Source organism: Plecotus auritus, assembly GCF_963455305.1.
Source record: "Plecotus auritus genome assembly, chromosome: X".
Classification (NCBI taxonomy): domain Eukaryota; kingdom Metazoa; phylum Chordata; class Mammalia; order Chiroptera; family Vespertilionidae; genus Plecotus; species Plecotus auritus.
Window position 1 is genome coordinate 119,368,547 of NC_137784.1, and position 17,864 is coordinate 119,386,410.

Below are 17,864 nucleotides of genomic sequence, written 5' to 3' on the forward strand. Positions count from 1 at the left end.
AACTTAGAGTGGACCCTCAGGGAATGGAAGTCACCAGAAGGCTGCTTCTGCAATTGTTACATGTAAATGTCTTAGCTGCTTTCTCTAAGGTCATGGAGATATTTTCACTACCCACTGCTAAATTCCCTTCATATTGGCCAATACCAACATGAGGATAGCACTGTAAGCCTACTTGCCATAGGCATTTCTGGTAGTGTGTACAAAGTACCAAGATGCTTACTGGTTGGTGGTCAAAGAATCTTCTATTTATAGGTAGGGACACATCCTTTATCCCATTAAGGAGTGTGTCAGGTGTGAGGCCAAACTAGTGTAAAAGAATATTTTTTTTCTCTTTAAAATGAGGCCAATGCCTTAACAAAGGATATTGAACAAAGTAGTAAGTCACCCAGATGGCAGACTGTTGGTCATTAAGAGATTCTTTCTCCTTTATCTTAGAAGTGGGCTCTGCCTCTTTGATATAGCCAAATTGTGCCTTATGTAAACATGTGACTTATCAGAATAACCATGGCTGCCATGTTTTAGTTGGCCTTTATGCATTCATATGCACTACTTTGCTCTTGCATTTTCTCACAAGGAAAAAGAAGTTGCAGCACTGTTGAGTGCCCACAACATTCTGTCTCATCTGCAACTCTCAAAATCACATAGTGTTTGAAACCATTTAGTCTTTCAGACATTGCATATAAAGAGAGATGTTCATCATTAGGTGGTTCAACATGTTCATTGGTTCAATGAAGGTAAGAATGAATGAATGAATGAATGAATGAATGAATGTGATTATGGAAATTCTCCTCGTCATTCTAGCACATCAGCATGCCAAGCTACAGCACAGACACTAGAATTCTTCCACCCATGGCAAACAGATTTCATGCTGAACCCCTAGCAACATTCTATGCTTGCTATGTAAACAGGGCTGCAGTCCCAGAATTGCATGCTTTCAACAGAAGTTAGGAATGTTCTAGTCTTTATCTATGACTGCTTTATAGAATTCCTCCATTTAATATCCATCTAATTTATATAAAAGTCACCTTCAGCCAGTATCTAATTTTTTATGTCGGTTAGTAGCTCTCATCACCTAAGTAATTTTTTTAAAGAAAGGGCCTAAAGAAGAGGATAAGATAATACGTTTGAAGGTTTGGATTTCTGAAGATTTTTATAACGTCTTTAGAACATGAAGCTGGGTGTGAGCCATTATTTAGTATGAGCTCCACTACCCCAAATAAGAAAAACATTTAGGAGCACCCAAAAGTATACTTCCAAATAAGGAGAATGGAAGAACAACACAAGAGATTCTTCCCAGACAAATTCTCTATTATAACAAGGCACAAAACCATTTATTATTGTGACATTTTTTATTTGGCTTTATTTAAATTGCCACTTGAGCCATTTTGGGAGGAACCTATTATATCAAACTATTTTACCCCTGTTCAACTGATATTAAGGTATAATAATACAAGTAAATGTTACTTTCCCATACTAAGACTAAATGCCAGGCTAAAGGAAGTTAGTCAGGGGTCTACTGGAAAGATTAAAAAACAGACCAAGTCAGTCTTAGCTAGGTTAACATTATTGTGTCCAGTTCTACCCATAAGGCATGCAGAAGCAGGGAATTAAAGCAAGTTCTAACCACTTAACTGTACACTGACTGGCCTTGTGTACCAAGAATCAATGTGGCTTTTGCCATTGGTAGTCTATTTGCTTTTGATTGGGGCCAATACGGAGTTGTAACAATGATGCTCCTCTTTTATATATCTAATTGCTGAAGATATTCCCACTATAATTATTTTAGTTCCCTATGTCATATGATGACAACCACTGGATTCTATCAATTCAATAGGCCAGAAAAAAATTCGAGACAAACCAGTATTGTGGCTAAAATGGTTGGCAAATTTGATCAAATAGGTCAGGAGATATAGACAATTACACGAAAATGTTGCCTGGGGGCGGGGGAGAGGCTATAAGATATAGTTGGTGTCAATATGACAGAAATGGGGTTTTGTTCGGCAAAATGAGAGTGTTGGCAGGAATGACATATTAACGTGCTGGTCAAAATTTGCCAGAAGATTTCCCCCCGGGCTAATCTACCCCTTTCACTCTATAAAGGCTTTTATAGAAATGTTCAAAGATATCAGACAATGCAGGACCAAGCAATTAGGCTGTCAGAGGGCAATAACTTCTCATTTCCACAAAAGGTTACAATTTAAGCAGTAACAATAAAAACACACTTATAAAACAATCTTGAATTTTTACAAGTGTGTTCAGGAGGGTAAGGATGTAGAAACTACATCCAGGAAATTTTCTTTGGTTCAATTATACTGCTGGACAGACAGGGCTAGAAGCAACTCAGAGATTAAGCAGCACTATAATTAAAGGAAAGGGAAAGTTTTGAAAAAGGCAAATAGGGATTATCAACTGAAAAAAAAAAATCTCTGAACAACCCACAGTGAAATATCTAAGGTTAAAGCTGGAATGTTGGTGTGGAAATTTCTGGTGTGAAAATTTTAGGCTAAAGAAAAAAATAATTTTTCCATTTAAAATTCCATATGGAGCATATGTAATACTCCATATGGATTACTAAAGGTCACATAGAACACTATTAAGGAAACTACTTACCACCTGTATTGGATAACGAAGTTTTTACTATACTTTTTATGCAGAAGAGGAAATTAAGTGATGAACCTGTAAGGAGGGGTTTAACATGCTGTAACTAATGTAATTTTCTAAATAAGATTTTTATTTCATGGCAGATATTGAAGCCCCTTCCAAAAATCAGTTTGTAATATAAACTTAGTTCTTACCCTGGCACTTCTTCTTCTTACATTCTTTAATACTATCAGGAGAATCTCAGGGAAAAGGCTGATAAATATTAGAAGAACTATGGCCAACCATGTGGATATAGAAGACAGCATTTGAGCAAATACAAAATACATTCTCTGTTGTTTGAGAAAAGGCCTAGAGTGGAAAGAAAATACATAATGGAAAAACAAATTAGTTACTGTCCTATGAAACAGAAGTGTAATTGAAACTGTCTTTTGTATTTAAAAGGAATTTTCCTTATTCACATTATAAAAGTAAATTTCTTTATAACATTCTAAAGTAATAAACAGATTTCATTTATCAACTGTTTGAAAAGAAATTATAATAAAAAAGAAAAAGATAATAAAAAGCACTTGACTTTAAAACAACCCAGCAATCAACTTTAAAGCTGCTAATTGGAAAATATTTATTTACATTGGAAAATACTGGAGCTCAAAAGATATGCAAGAAAAATGTTAGTTAATTTTTGTGTTAAATAGTATTTTATTTACTCGGCTGTTTTGTTAATATGAGAGTGGATTTGTGCTCTATGTTCAAATTTTAAAATACATTCGTATAATCCCCCCAATCCCTATGTAAATACAAAAAGAACTGTAGAACTTATCTCTCTCAAATGGGAGGACTCTATAATTCTCATCCACAAATATATACTGAGTACTACTGTGAGTCAAATAGGTTGACAAGACAGCAGAATATTGCTAAAAGGACATAAGCGTTGGTGCCCAAAAATCCAGGAGGACCCCTCATTCTGATGTTGGATTTCATTCCAAGTCATCCACTGAACTGTTAGGTAGCTACTGAGAAGCACAACCAAGTTTTATTCTATTGCCTGAGCTAAAGCACAGAACGGCTAATCAAGGTTGGGATTCACACCAGACTATTCTTGGATTAGTCCCATTTATTAGGTCACACATAGTGCTCACTGAAGACAAACTGGATTCTCCTTTAAAAATTGACATTTATGCTCTCTTATGAAACATGATAAAATCAAGCTTGTGGCTCTATATAAGAGGACCAGACTGAGGAATAAAAAATGAGAACAGTGAGGTGGAGTAATTTATAAGGCTTGGGTTAACAGGCTTTCTAGGGTCCCTACTATACAGAAAAAAACTTCTTCAGAGCTCTACCCCGACTCTAGTTTTGAAAAGCATCCTGACTAATTTTTAGACAGTTAACTGAGCCAGAAGGTTCCAGCAGACAACTGACAGCTGGCCACAAAGCATTCCTTTGCATAGTACCTACAATACTCTGTGATTAATATCTCTAGATTTTTCTTTTTTTACCTCGGCATCTATGGAGCTTTGCAGGGGAGCAGTAAAAAAACAACAACACAGAAGATATTACTGGATTGAGTTTGGGGCTCAGAAATCATCATTCTTACTGCCCACTCCCCCCAAAAGGAGTATACTACAATGCCTTAAGGTTGAACATGTCCAGAGATATTAGCTGCAACTAGCATTCAGCTGAAGTTTCACATGGTTTCTCGTCACAATTTGCTGGTTGCTTTATAGTATAAATTTTATATTCATGTAGTAGCTTAGACAGTTCTACTTAAGGACAACACTATAGGCAAGAAAAGAAAAGATTCATATTTCATATTTAGTAAGTACCTCTAATGAATTGAAACAGGTATGGTGATGTCTTAATCACATAAAGGATTTATTTAAATCAATAAGGATAAGAGTTAGAAAGTAGTTTGTGAGACATTTTGTTCTTATGGAAATTTTGCATAATTAGTTCAGATGCTGATTATACAGATTCATAGATAGAATTATGGTACTGTAAGAATTATAGTTGCATATTATATTTGGTTAATCAACTTTGATTCATTTGTTTTGTTTTGTTTCTAAATAGAAACTTCCTTTAGCTTCACCGTTTCAGTAATTACCTATATAGGCACCAAATATATGCTGTAATTACACATTTACATGGAGCAGTACTTCCCTAAGTGATTGGGTTGTTTCATATTTTTACTTCTTAAAGCCTTTATTTTGAAAAGCTTTTCAAAACAGTAAGAATTTCTTCTAATTAAGTCTCAAGGGACAAAAACATGGTCCTTACATCTCTGTGATAACATGGAATGTTTTGTATGTATGATTTTGCTCAAACCAGTGAAAATATATACTCCTAGAATCTTTATGGCTTACTCTAGCCATATTCTCTGCTGCTGACATCATTATCAGGGGAAGCCACATTAATTATACTTTGAAAATTTTTGATTATATAAGATGGCACATCCTCAATATTAAATACTAGCCAGTAACACTGCTTATTTCAGGGAGATTTCCAATGCAAGTATGGATACTTCATGAGTTACTCAAAAGACCTCCCTTCTGGTAGTCCCTGGCCAAATCTTTCAACTTGAAAGTGTGTAAACACCTTTCTGTGAAGTGAAACTAATTTCTAGCATGACCTCCCATGTGATTTCTAGTGGAAGTACTCATCCTGTAAAGATTCTACACAAAGTAGCTACATTATTATCTATTTGGGCCCTATTCTCTCTTTATGGTATACTAGTATAGCTATCATTCATGTCACTACAGATGTATTTAGTGTATAGAATATATACCACTCAATACTCAGAGGGTTATATCTTAAAATCACCATCTCATTGGGGTGTTTGTTTTTTTTTTGGGGGGGGGAAGCATATACAATGCATATATACATATACCTATTTTCCTATTTACATATTACTCACATATATACAGCTGCTTACCAAATAATTCCTCCCCAGAAGAATGAGAAAAATACATAAAAGGCTAAAGAACCCCAAATCACAAAGTGATTTATCCATGTCCAGAAACGAGTATCCAAGGCAAGCTGAAAAGATACAACACAAGAGATTTCATGATGAGTACAGACTGTACCAAGCTATAATACACTATGGTACCTGATAACTTGTATACAATATGATACGTACGGGAGCACCTAGCTTGGGCCAGGCTTCCAGGAGAGAATGGAACTAAAATGAGAACATAATCTAGGATTTTCAAAGAGCTAGGGCAGTGGTTCTCAACCTTTCTAATGCCGCGACCCTTTAATACAGTTCCTCATGTTGTGGTGACCCCCAACCATAAAATTATTTTCGTTGCTACTTCATAACTGTAATTTTGCTACTGTTATGAATCGTAATGTAAATGTCTCTGTTTTCTGATGGTCTTAGGCTCTACAGCAGCGGTTCTCAACTAGTGAAAGAAGGGCAAAGAATGAGGTAATGATAACATCTAGGAGTCTGGAGCCCCAAGTCCTCAGGTAGTGGTGGCCAGGGAGATTACGGCAAAAGGAGAAGGCTAGCTGGTGGAGGCAGGTATACTGAAAACAGGAGAGGGAAGGGGTATCTAGGAAGGGTAAACAAACTACACAAAGAGTCTTGATAGCTCAAGCACAACAAAGATGGGGGTGAGGGGCTTACTAAATAAAAAGGAAACTAGCTCTATATGCCTGCATCATGTAGCAATGGATCATGGGTCTGACTATGTAATGTGCCTTTCAATTGCAAAACCCCTACCTATTTTATTAAATTAACAACATTTTCAGTTGCTTTAGATTAAAATCCTTCATGCTTCTGCCAGGGCTGATTGTTCCTATAGATTGTGGAACTGGGATTTTCAAATGCAATCTAAAAACAAGGAAGTATAGTCTACTTCACTTGCTTATAATTTCTGGGGCACATGAATTAATATCCAGGGCATTGAATTATTAAAGAGGAGGTGGTATCTCAGTTTTGATACTTCTTGTGACACCATGGTCCTTAGCTCTCTGTTAGTTTCACACTCATAAACAGGATGTTGAGAACATTGTTAATATAGCCCAGTCTTGAATTCTCATCCTCTGGGCTGTCAGAGAAAATGTTACAATAATATCCATCCAAAGAAGAGGGAGTGGATATCTTTTGAAGGACTAGTGAAAGATGTTGCAGTAAGGCCAACTCTAACTATGAAGGGCACTTGGAAGCCCTGGGTCCACACACAAGGCCAGGTGGGGAGGCTTCTATTTCAAATCATGACCCTGTAAATCATAGTAATAAATAACAACTAACATTTATTGTACTGAGCACATTCTATGTGCCAGCGTCCATTGCAAATGCTTTATGTATCATTAATTGACTTCTCACAAAAATATCCTAAGAGAGGTAGATGCTACTTTTATCTCCATTTTATAAAAGAGGAAATAGAGGTACTGAGAAACCAAATCACTTGTCCAAGGTTACACCCTGCTATTAAGTAGCTAAACTGAGATGAATTGTAACATTTTTGGTAGTCCTAATATATCACTGAAATAGTAGATGCAAACATATGTTAGTTCTTTTTGGTATAAGAAATTAACCAGGAATTAAATTTTAGAGGGGAAATGATTAGAAGTCTATTACACTTCTGAATTCTAGTTCTGATTATTGGGTACAATGAAATTCATTTAAAGGCACTCATTCTTGGACTACATGTGAGGTGTTTATTACTGGAACCATCAAAAGAATTGGATTAGCCCTAACCGGTTTGGCTCAGTGGATAGAGCGTCGGCCTGCGGACTGAAGGGTCCCAGGTTCGATTCCGGTCAAGGGCATGTACCTTGGTTGCGGGCACATCCCCAGTAGGGGGCGTGCAGGAGACAGCTGATCAATGTTTCTCTCTCATCGATGTTTCTAACTCTCTATCCCTCTCCCTTCCACTCTGTAAAAAATCAATAAAATATATTTAAAAAAAAAAAAAAAAAAAAAAAAAAAAAAAAAAAAAAAAAAAAAAAGAATTGGATTATTTTTTCAACTATAAGACAGTCCCAATTCATGAGCCTTAAGGTTTCAAAGCCATTATTACATGGCTGCCAATGATTTTGCCTACACTACCCTTCTTGTATGTTAACTGCTATATATTTTTATGCATTTGATCACTAATATAAATTTCAGTGATAAATACAGTATATAAAATTTCATCACTACCAAGTTATTTTGCATACAGATCTTGCTGAACTGTCTTAAGTACTCAAATTCATTTAAGGCCTGGCATTCTTAAACAAATATAAAACTTTAAAAATATTCAAGTACTTAACATGGAAAAACACACTCACAGACAGTCTGATTATATACCACTTATAACATCTTGAAAATAGCTGGAAAGAAGGAACAGATTTCCGACATAAGTATGGTGTATGAATTAAAAAATTAAAAAAAAATAAAGAGGATAGACAACATACACTAAAAAATGAATCACAAATAGTATACAAATGCCTAAATCTCTAATATCATATTACTTTAGTAAGCATTCAGACTTGGATGATAACCGTAATAAAATTAAAGATTAGAAGACAAAAGAAATATTAGTACAAGACCAGAAAGTATTATAAAAATGGTGTTAAACATACTTGAATAAATAAAAATCTAACCTTCAGAGTTACAGTGAATACTAAGATTGTAAAAACAATAGTTCCAAAAGTCCAGTTTCCATACACCTGAAAAAAATTAATAATTAATTAGTAATTACCAAGAATATACAAGCCTGCATAAAAAATAAAAGTCAAGTATAACCTTGTGTATAACTGCAAAAAAGTATTGTATGAATTGTTTGGGGAATATCAAGTTAAAGGATCAGGCCAAAATGCTAAATTTAATTGTGACTGTAAATTTTCTTGGTCAGGCACACCACATTTGTGGTTGGTAGCACTTATTTCCATTATTCCAAGCAGCATGAAACAGGGAAAACACTGCTATAATAAAGGCAGAAAAAACCCTATTCCACTAACAATGTTCATAAAAACAAGTCATTGCATGATTCATATGTCTAAAGAGATTGATATGGGCTTTTTCTATAATATAAAACAAAAGCTCTGAACTAAGGACTAATATGCAGACAAATGGACTCACACTTTAAAAACAGTCTAATTTTTGGCTGTAAACATTAGAGCTGTTAGCATGTGCACATCAAAGAAAAGCAGATACCATGTATAAATCCAAATGATGGCAATGAATGGCACATATGCTTACCAAATGATGTCAAGATCTGAATGCATAACATTAAAACAGAAAATGAAATGTAAAAGGTTTTCAAAAATAAAAACAAAAAATTAAGGTTAATAGAAGCAAAGAAAGAATTTGATCAAATCATACATGGGCATTATGTTTGATAGATCCTCCCTTCCCCCAACTGATGGACGGAGTATGACGTAACCTGCACCTGCGGCCTGGACATTCCTGAGCACCTAACCAGGCACCTTATATGGACTATACATTGAACCACCAATCAGCACCTGCCAAATACCCTAAGCTCTTGATTCCTAAGTACCTAAGTGCCTAATCATGTGCCTTATATGAAACCACCAATCAGCGCATGCCGAGTACCCTAAGGCCCATCCCTTCCCATTCTTCCCCTCAAAAGGCGTGTTCACCTCTGCAAGTGTGCCTGTTCTCCCCTTGCGAGACAGCCCGGCAGGGTCCTTCTCCTCTAATAAAGCCTGTAGTTCTGGTTTTCGGCACTCTGTCTCATCTTTCATTTGGTGCTGAAACCTGGGAGAGGTGGAAGATCCTCGAACCTAGCCCCGAGCTTCTGACTCCTGCTCTGGCCCTGCTCGGTGGTATGGTTCTGAGTTGATTGGCCCGCTCCAGACACCTCTCGAACCCTGCTGTACCAGGACACGTGGTGATCTCGTCGCTTCCTTCTCACTGGTAGTTTCAGGGACTTTCCCGACCCCCCTACCCCCATCATTCCCTTGACCTGGAAGGGCCTCAGAGTTTCCCGTCTACTCGGCTACATGTCCTACGTTCTACGAAAGCCCAGGTACCTGGCGGGGAAACTCTGCTCTACTCCACGGGAAAGGTCTCAGGGTGACGACCTTGGAACCTTTTCTCGTCTCTCTCTCTCTCTCTACAGGTTGGCTGAGGGAAAAGGAGGATGCTCCTTGTTCCCTCCCCAACTTCCCAGTGGCCCTTCCCTCCGGTCATGGGGACCTCTCATTCCAAACCCCTCAAAACACACCCTTAAGGTGTCTCCTCGCCAATCTCTCGACCCTTGGTCTTTCTGGCTACGTCAAACCAAAGAAGCTCTACCTGGCCACAATATAAACTCAACAATGGCTCTCAGTGGCCCAAAAACGGCACTTTCAATTCCAATATCCTCCAAGACCTAGATAATTTTGCCACCGGACAGGGAGGCCTCAGGGATCCCTACGAACAGGCTCCCCCTCCCCCCCCCCTCTCGCCCCTCGCTTTACTCCTCATGTTCCACCCATCAGATCCTCCTCGCAAAGTCCTCTTCACTCCCTCAAACCGGTCCTCAGCCCCTTTCTCTGTCTTCTGACTGCTCTTTCAACCCAGCTGATCATTCCTCTCCACCTGTCTCACTCTCACCACCTCCTTACAACCCTGCTGCAGAATCAGCACCCCACGCTCTACCTCTGAGAACTCTAACCGCCCACCTTCCCCTGTGCGCTCTCTGCTGAATCTCCGCTCCCGTGACCGCCAGCAACCTAATTCACAGGTGGCTGGCCATTCCCTTCTCACTTTCTGATCTTCCTGAGAGCCCAAATCCTGAGAACGTGAGCTCCAAAACAGCCTTTCCCATCTAACACTCATTCTCAGGCCACCCAAAGATTGCCTTCTGCAACAGCTTCTTCTATTCCCATGTCCATTCTACCCGAGGGAGGCAGCAGGAACTGAGGGCATAGTCTGAGTCCAAGTCCCATTCTCTATGTCCAGCCTCACAGATTGAGAGGCATCTCAGGTTTCTTTTTCCACTGACCTGACCACCTTTACTCCCCCGACATATGCCGCAAACTTAAAAAAAACAGATGCAGGTCCACAAACCCCTCAAAAAGACCTCGTTAACCTGACCTTTAAGGTCTTTAATAATAGAGACGAGGAGACCCAAATCCAAAATCAAAGGCGAGATCAGGCCAAGGCTGAGGCCCAGAAGGAGGCCTTCCAGCTCCTAGCCACCGCTGTCATGAACCCCAAACGAAGTGCCGGTCCTCCAACTGTGGGTAAGTCAGGGGCTAAGCCTCCTCTGGGCCCATGCTTCAAATGCAACAAGGAAGGACACTGAGCCAGGTCCTGCTCAAACCCGAGACCCCCGTCTGGGCCCTGCTCAAGGTGTGGAAAAGAAGGCCACTGGAAATCAGACTGTAGTCTGGCCCTCTGGTTCAGGCCTCAGCCAGTCCAGGATGGCCACCCTCTGGATCCGGTTTGGAGCTCCCAGACCCCCTGGGACTGGCCACCAAAAACTGAAGCTGCCCAGGCCCTGACAGCGCCCCACAGACTTACATCACCAGGACAGAGCGTCGGGTAACGACTGTGGTGGCAGGTAAGCTGATCTCCTTTTAATTGACACTGGGGCCACTTATTCTGCCCTGAATTCGCTGGGACCCTTGTCCACTCAGTCTCTATTATGGGGGTTGACGGATTAGTCTCACAGCCATTAGCCACCTCACGTCTACACTGCATCTTACTAAATTCCCCCATTCACTCTTTTCTCATTCTACCTCGGTGCCCGGCCAGGGCTACCATGCATCTCCACTTAAAGCCCAGTTGTCCCAAAGCACAGTCACCTACCTCAGTTTTACTCTCTCGCCCCACAAGGCCGAGCCATTCCTTGGACTGTAAATGCCTTATCTCCTTATCTCCTCCAAGACTGTCCCCTCCTCTGAACAAGAAATTTCCTTTCTCAGGCTCACTGGGTACTCTCATTTCTGGGTTCACAACTTTTGTCTTCTTGCAAAGCTCCTCTATGACATGACATGGCGAAGGGACCCCCCTCACTGAGCCTTTAGATCCCAAGGCCAACATTCTCACCCTTTTAATGCTCTGAAAACTGCTCTGACCTCAGCGCCTTCTCACCCTCCCCCACATCCCCTACTCCACCCTTCCCAAAGAACTACTTCCTTGATTATTATCTCTAGGGAAAAAGTGGCAGTTTTAAAATTCAAGCGGCTAGAGGCCTGGAAACAGGCTGCGGGGCCTACTCCCTCCTCCCCCTGCCTTTTCTCCAGCCTCATCTTCCACAGCTCCTTTCCTTACCTTTCTTTTTTCCCTTGGATAACAGCCCATTCTAACATTCCCTCCCACTTTCACTGCAATACAATCTCAAACACTCATCTGTCACCCCTCATTGGTAGCGCCATGGCGACTACCCTCTCAGCTTGGAGAGCGGAACTAGAAAAAGGAATCTCACACCCTTTAGTCCACCTCTTCTCCTTACACCTTTCAGCTAGTCTCCATGATAAGGGATTTTTCTTCCTCTGTGGGGAAAACACATACATATGTCTCCCCATCAGCTGGACAGGAACCTATACTCTCATTTATCTCTCACCCAATGTAGATGTAGCCCCCAATGATCAGTCTTTACCTGTCCCCGTAACCCATCATATCTGACACAAAAGAGGAGTCCAGGTAATCCCTCTCCTCCTAACCCTTGGCATCACAGCAGGGGTTGGAACTGCCATAGGGAGCTTAACCACTGCTCTACCCATACTTTGAAACCCTGTCTCAGGACCTACAAGAAACATGTGGATGCCCAGCAAGGGGCAAACTGGGAAAACAAGAACCTTACCCCCAGGGTAACCTATTCTCCCCTTTCATATCACTAGTGAGGCAACTGAGACCCCTACTCTTTCCCCCACTAAAAATAACATCTAGGTCTCAGTTGTATTTCAGCTCCAGGCCCATAAAAGCAGCAAAACCAGACAAGTGACCCTGTGGCAGCCTCAGGACCAGCTTTTACCTCCCAAGTGACTCAACAGGATCGCTCTCGAGACTTCACCAACCAGTCTCTTGGGGAAAGCATGCTGCTGCACCCCTCGTCCAGCACAGAAAACACTACCTGTTTTTCGCTCACTTACCCCATGGCTCCTCCCACTATTAGGCCCACTGGTATTTATTCTTTTAATTTTGCTCTTTGGCCCGTCTCATGCGCTGTTTCACTAGTTTCTTGCAGAACAGAATGCAGGCGTTCACCAACCAGAAGGTGGGAGAGATCTATCTGGCCTTGAATTCAGAACCTAGTACCAGAATCCTTGAGACCCCGGGTAGACACCCCTGACAACGCCCCCTCTCAGCAGGAAGTAGCTATGGAAGATGGACCTTCACCCCCTGACCTTGCCCAGACTCTCAATTTTTTTTTTTAATATTACCAAAGCCTGGAATGATAAATCCTCCCTTTCCCCAACTGATGGACGGAGTATGACGTAACCTGCACCTGCGGCCTGGACATTCCTGAGCACCTAACCAGGCACCTTATATGGACTATACATTGAACCACCAATCAGCACCTGCCAAATACCCTAAGCTCTTGATTCCTAAGTACCTAAGTGCCTAATCATGTGCCTTATATGAAACCACCAATCAGCATGTGCCGAGTACCCTAAGCCCCATCCCTTCCCATTCCTCCCCTTAAAAGGCGTGTTCACCTCTGCACGTGATGCTGTTCTCCCCTGCGAGACAGCCCGGCAGGGTCCTTCTCCTCTAATAAAGCCTGTAGTCCTGGTTTTTCGGCCTCTCTCTCATTCTTTCAATGTTTAACTGCTGATAGCAGTTGTTACACTTACTGTAACTTTAGCAAACATTTAGGATGGTGACATATACAGTAAAATCTAATTAATTTGGACATCATGGACTGAACATGGGTGATGGATTGGATACAGGCTGTGTTGAGGCTCCCCATGCACCACCTGAAGAATTTGCTGAACAAAAGAACCATGTCAATAGAACTGCAGGAGAATATCCACCTACTTTGCAGCAAACTTTTTAAAAAGCAAGAGTCAGCTCTATATAATTTATGTGCCAAATAAAAAGTGAAAGTCACAGAATCAGTCATAAAGCTGAAGACTTGAGAAATCATAAAATTGAATTCCTTTTTCTTACTGGTGGGCAAAGTTGACTTGGAATGCTGAAGTGATTTGCCCAAGGACACACAGAGAGATTAAGTAGGGCATACTTTTTGGTAATTGCTACATGAACCTACTCTAAAGTACTAGATTTGTATTTCCTCAAAAGTTAATTGGTGATTAATAAGTTTAATGGATTCATATTAAACTGACTTCTGTCAATCCAAATTGGAGAGGTTTTGACTATAATACCTAATTTAAAGTATCATTCAAATCCACTGAGCCTATATTACTTCCCTAACAGATACTGATTCTAGGTTCTAGACACAGTCATTGTAATCAGTAAATTCTTTTTGAACCTTAGCTTTGCTTCACATTATGATGATAAAGAATGAAATACCATAAAAGAGGAAGCCCGGAAATAGCAAACATAGTGAAAGCAGCATACAAGTTGGTTTGATTTTCCACTGTGTGGCTATAGGAAGACCTCATTCCATTCTCTTCCACAGCAGACAGGGCAAAATCATTCCAATGCAGGGGCTAAACTATGTAGTGCTTGCTGGGAAGGCACTGTCAGGATCAGTGTAGCCTTTCAGGAAAATACTATGCTACCATGTGGAAGGGAAGGAGAAAGAGAAGGGAATTCCATATGTCAGTTACCCCCTTGAACTCTAAGCATGGAAGGCCACTATGAATAAGAACTGAGTGAGTCCAGACTTTCCTTTTAAAACAGAAAAGGCCTTGCTCAAATCAAAGTGCAGTGGCCCAAAGTCTGAAGTCCCAAGAACTTTGTTCATCCAATAAAAATTACAGCCAAGTTAAGCTTCCAAACTTTTTGCACATAAGCTCTCTAGTTTGCCATGCACATAGGAAGTGATTTTATACTTCAACACTTCTACTGTTCTAAAGAAGTTCTGAGAACTAGTCTCTACCTTTAAAAATTTTGCAAAATGATTACAGCTAGAATATGTGTATGCTTGATCCAGTGCTCATGGAAAAAAGATAAGCCATGCTTATAATACCAAACGAACAACGCAATATTTTTACCTTTGCATTTTCTTCTAGGGATGAATTCTGAAAAAGAAAATAAGTCCCAAAGAAGAATACTATTCCTTCAAATGCAGCCAGAAATGTCCAATATAAGAAGGGGCCCCACTGCAGCATGGCATTGCCAGAAATTTTCCTATTGAGAAATGGGGGGAAAATACAGGTTAATGAATCTCTATAGTCTGTTTATTTAAAGTTATGGTAAATTGCCAAAAGGTGCACATGGGGTTTGACCCTGTTATAATGAAAGGAGCTAGCTCCGAGGGACTGAAAGGCTTTCAGTAAAAGGTCAGAATGAACCACAGGTTTATTTTTATGCAATCACCTCCTGATTGAGGTAATGAAGTAAACTGTCCAAGCACTTCTATGTTAAAATTCTGGCCACCTGACAACAATAATATAATCAATAATAATTAGCTCCCATTTATTGAGTACTTATTATATGTCAGAAAAGTAGATTATGATATATATGTATGTGTATATATATATACATACATATATATATATATATATATATATATTCCATTTTTATCCACATAAAAACCACATGAGATAAGTATTTTTATCACTCCTATCTGTAAATGATAAGGAGCCTCAAAAGATATACCAAACTTTGATGCACATTGGAATCACCTGGGGATCTTTGAAAAACAATGATGCCTGGCTCCCAACCTCAGTCTGATTTAATTGGCATAAGGCTAAGCTGTGCATCAGGATATTTTTAAAGCTCCTCAGGTGATTATGCCGTGCAGTAAAGTTTGGGAACCACCAGTGTAGCGGCACATCGGAGTTCACTCATTTAGTAAGGGACAGAGCTAGTATACAATCCTAGATTTACTTGACTGAAATCATGTGCTCTCAACCAAGATACCTCCTCTTCCAATTACAATTGTTAAAATGTTTCTTTTAATCAAGATTTCTTCCTGGGAGCTTAACCTTTTTTGGTCTTGGGATGCCCTTTATACTTTTTTAATTGAGTGTAATAACATGTTTGAAGCTGAACAGTCATGATTTAATAAATGGAATGTGGACAGATCAAAGTTTAAAATCTGTCAAAAATAGCACAATCTTCTTAGTACAAATCAGAATATTACTAACATACCATGATGTCCCTGCCTATCTTCCCACAGTGTGTAACATAACTCCAGAGAAGGTATGAAAACACAGGGACTACCTTCTGCCTCAGACCATGGCAGTGACTCTCAAAAGCCTCATTGGCTGGCAGTTGCTGGGCAATTCCTGCAAGGATCTTTAGGGAGGTGCCTCTCCTGTAGAGTAATCTACAGTGACAGGCCAAGAGCAGTGTCTCATCAGACCACACAAAGAAAACTGAATTTTGGGCTGGTCAACAGGTATCTCATGGCTTTCATTTCTGCATCAAGTATACCATCTATGCAAAATGGTTTAATAGTTCATTACCTACACCTGCTGTTCAGTAAGTAAAACTTCAGGAAAACCCTTACAATAATTTGTGCTCAACAGTTTTCTTCAAGTTTTGAACATTCTTAATGTATGAAAGTGCTCAGCACAGCCCAGAAGTTAAGTGGAAGAGAGTGTTAGAATAAGAAGATCAATAGCTACAATCTATGAACACTTATTATGTTCCAGGCACTGTTTTAAGTTCTTTTATGTGTTGTCACTCATCTAACCCTCATAAAACCACTGCGGACTAGGTGTTCTTGTTGCCCAGATTTTACTGAAGATGAAATTGAGGCTCATCTCAGTTAAGTAACCTGTGCAGGTCACACAGTTAGTGAGTGGCAAAGCCAGAACTGGAACTCAGACAATTAGCTTGAGCACTTGCTGGGGCTGCATGGGAGGGATTCTGCTCACTGCCACCCAAACTCCACTCCAACCAGAGCAATAGAACTATTGGGCTTCACTTTCGTCGTTGTCATAAGACAGAGTACACTGTTGGCTCAGTGTTTGAGAATGATCATTCTGCTGGGAAGAGCACAGGGCTGATTATCAGGAGGACTGAATTCTAATCTTAGTTTGGCCTCTAGTTATACCCTGTGTTCTTAGGCAAGTCATTTCTGGGTCCTGGTTCCTCATTTTTGTTTTTTTAAATCAGAGCATGGGAGATGATACTCTGTTAAGATTTCAACCAAGGTTTCTATGATTCCCTCTAGATCTAACTATGCCTTTGCAACAAATACAGAAAAAGAAAAACGTTAAACGATGCCATCAATGCAATCAGCAAACTCTAGATCAGGGGAAATCTATAATATAAATGATCCCATTTCATCAACAAATAAATTGCTAGGTTAACCTACAGATTAAAAGCGGCTCAAGAAAAAAAAAAAAGAGAGACTCAAGAAGCATATTAACCAACTGCAACATATGGACCTTACATCCTGATTAAAACAAGCCTGCAATTCAAAGAAATGAGTCAGTTGAAAAAATCTGAACATTGATTGAATATATGATATTATGGACTTGTAAAATTTTAAAGTATGATAGGGTACTGTTATTTTTAAGTCCTTATCATTAAGACAAACATACTGAAATAACTATTTTAGACAGTGCTTGATATTTGCTCCAAAATAAGTCTGTGATGGAGCAGAGATGGTTATTAATAAAAGAGAACTGGCTCTGTATTGAGAATTCGTGAAGCTGAGTGGTAAGGACAGGGAAGTTCACCATATTAATAGTATTTTTGCTACTTCTGTGCATGTTTGAAAATTCCCATAAGAAATAACTTTAAAATGATGATGATATATTTTATAAATCAGGATAAGTCTAATAATTACTAAAGGTGAGTTTTATGAGTCATACTGGTTAAAGAAATCCCTTAATTTGTATACCTTCACTTCATACAAATAAGCCACGCAAGTCTATGTACTGCACTTGACATCCACTATTTAGCAATGCTTATAATCTGCTGTAAATTAACATCTTTATTTATCCTTAGTTTTAAGGTTTAACTTATAAAAATCCAATTAAGTCATAGGTTAAACAACTGGGGCTAATGCTAAGTCCCCATCCATATAGAAACACATGCATTTCCAACTGACACAAAATGGATATAAGGGCTTGATGAATTAATTCCTTCAACAAAACAGTTTTCGAATGGGCCTAACAAAGGGAGAGAGAAGCTATGCTTCAGGGGCAGTTTACAAGATAAGTCCTAACAATATCATCAGTTCAATCTATTATAGGTAGAAATCAATATTCTAAACAAATAAAGATCTTTGTGT

At 39.5% G+C, this 17,864-nt stretch overlaps 1 protein-coding gene across 6 annotated transcripts in view; it reads right to left on the reverse strand.

Annotated features, from left to right (window-relative positions):
• The window catches only part of ATP11C (ATPase phospholipid transporting 11C (ATP11C blood group)), a 245,535-nt gene that overhangs the window by 9,259 nt on the left and 218,412 nt on the right, over positions 1-17,864 (reverse strand). For 5 of the 6 annotated variants that reach the window (XR_013959813.1, XM_080653850.1, XM_080653847.1 and 2 more), the window contains exons 25-28: positions 14,665-14,800; positions 8,191-8,256; positions 5,531-5,634; positions 2,796-2,949 (exon numbers count right to left, since the gene is read on the reverse strand). Coding sequence is in view for 5 of the 6 variants with exons in the window: in XM_080653850.1 (XP_080509976.1) it covers positions 2,796-2,949; positions 5,531-5,634; positions 8,191-8,256; positions 14,665-14,800 (460 nt within the window). In the remaining variant the exon portion in view is untranslated. Of the gene's footprint in view, positions 1-2,610; positions 2,677-2,795; positions 2,950-5,530; positions 5,635-8,190; positions 8,257-14,664; positions 14,801-17,864 lie in introns of all 6 variants that reach the window. The other variant, XM_080653851.1, reaches the window with a different exon arrangement.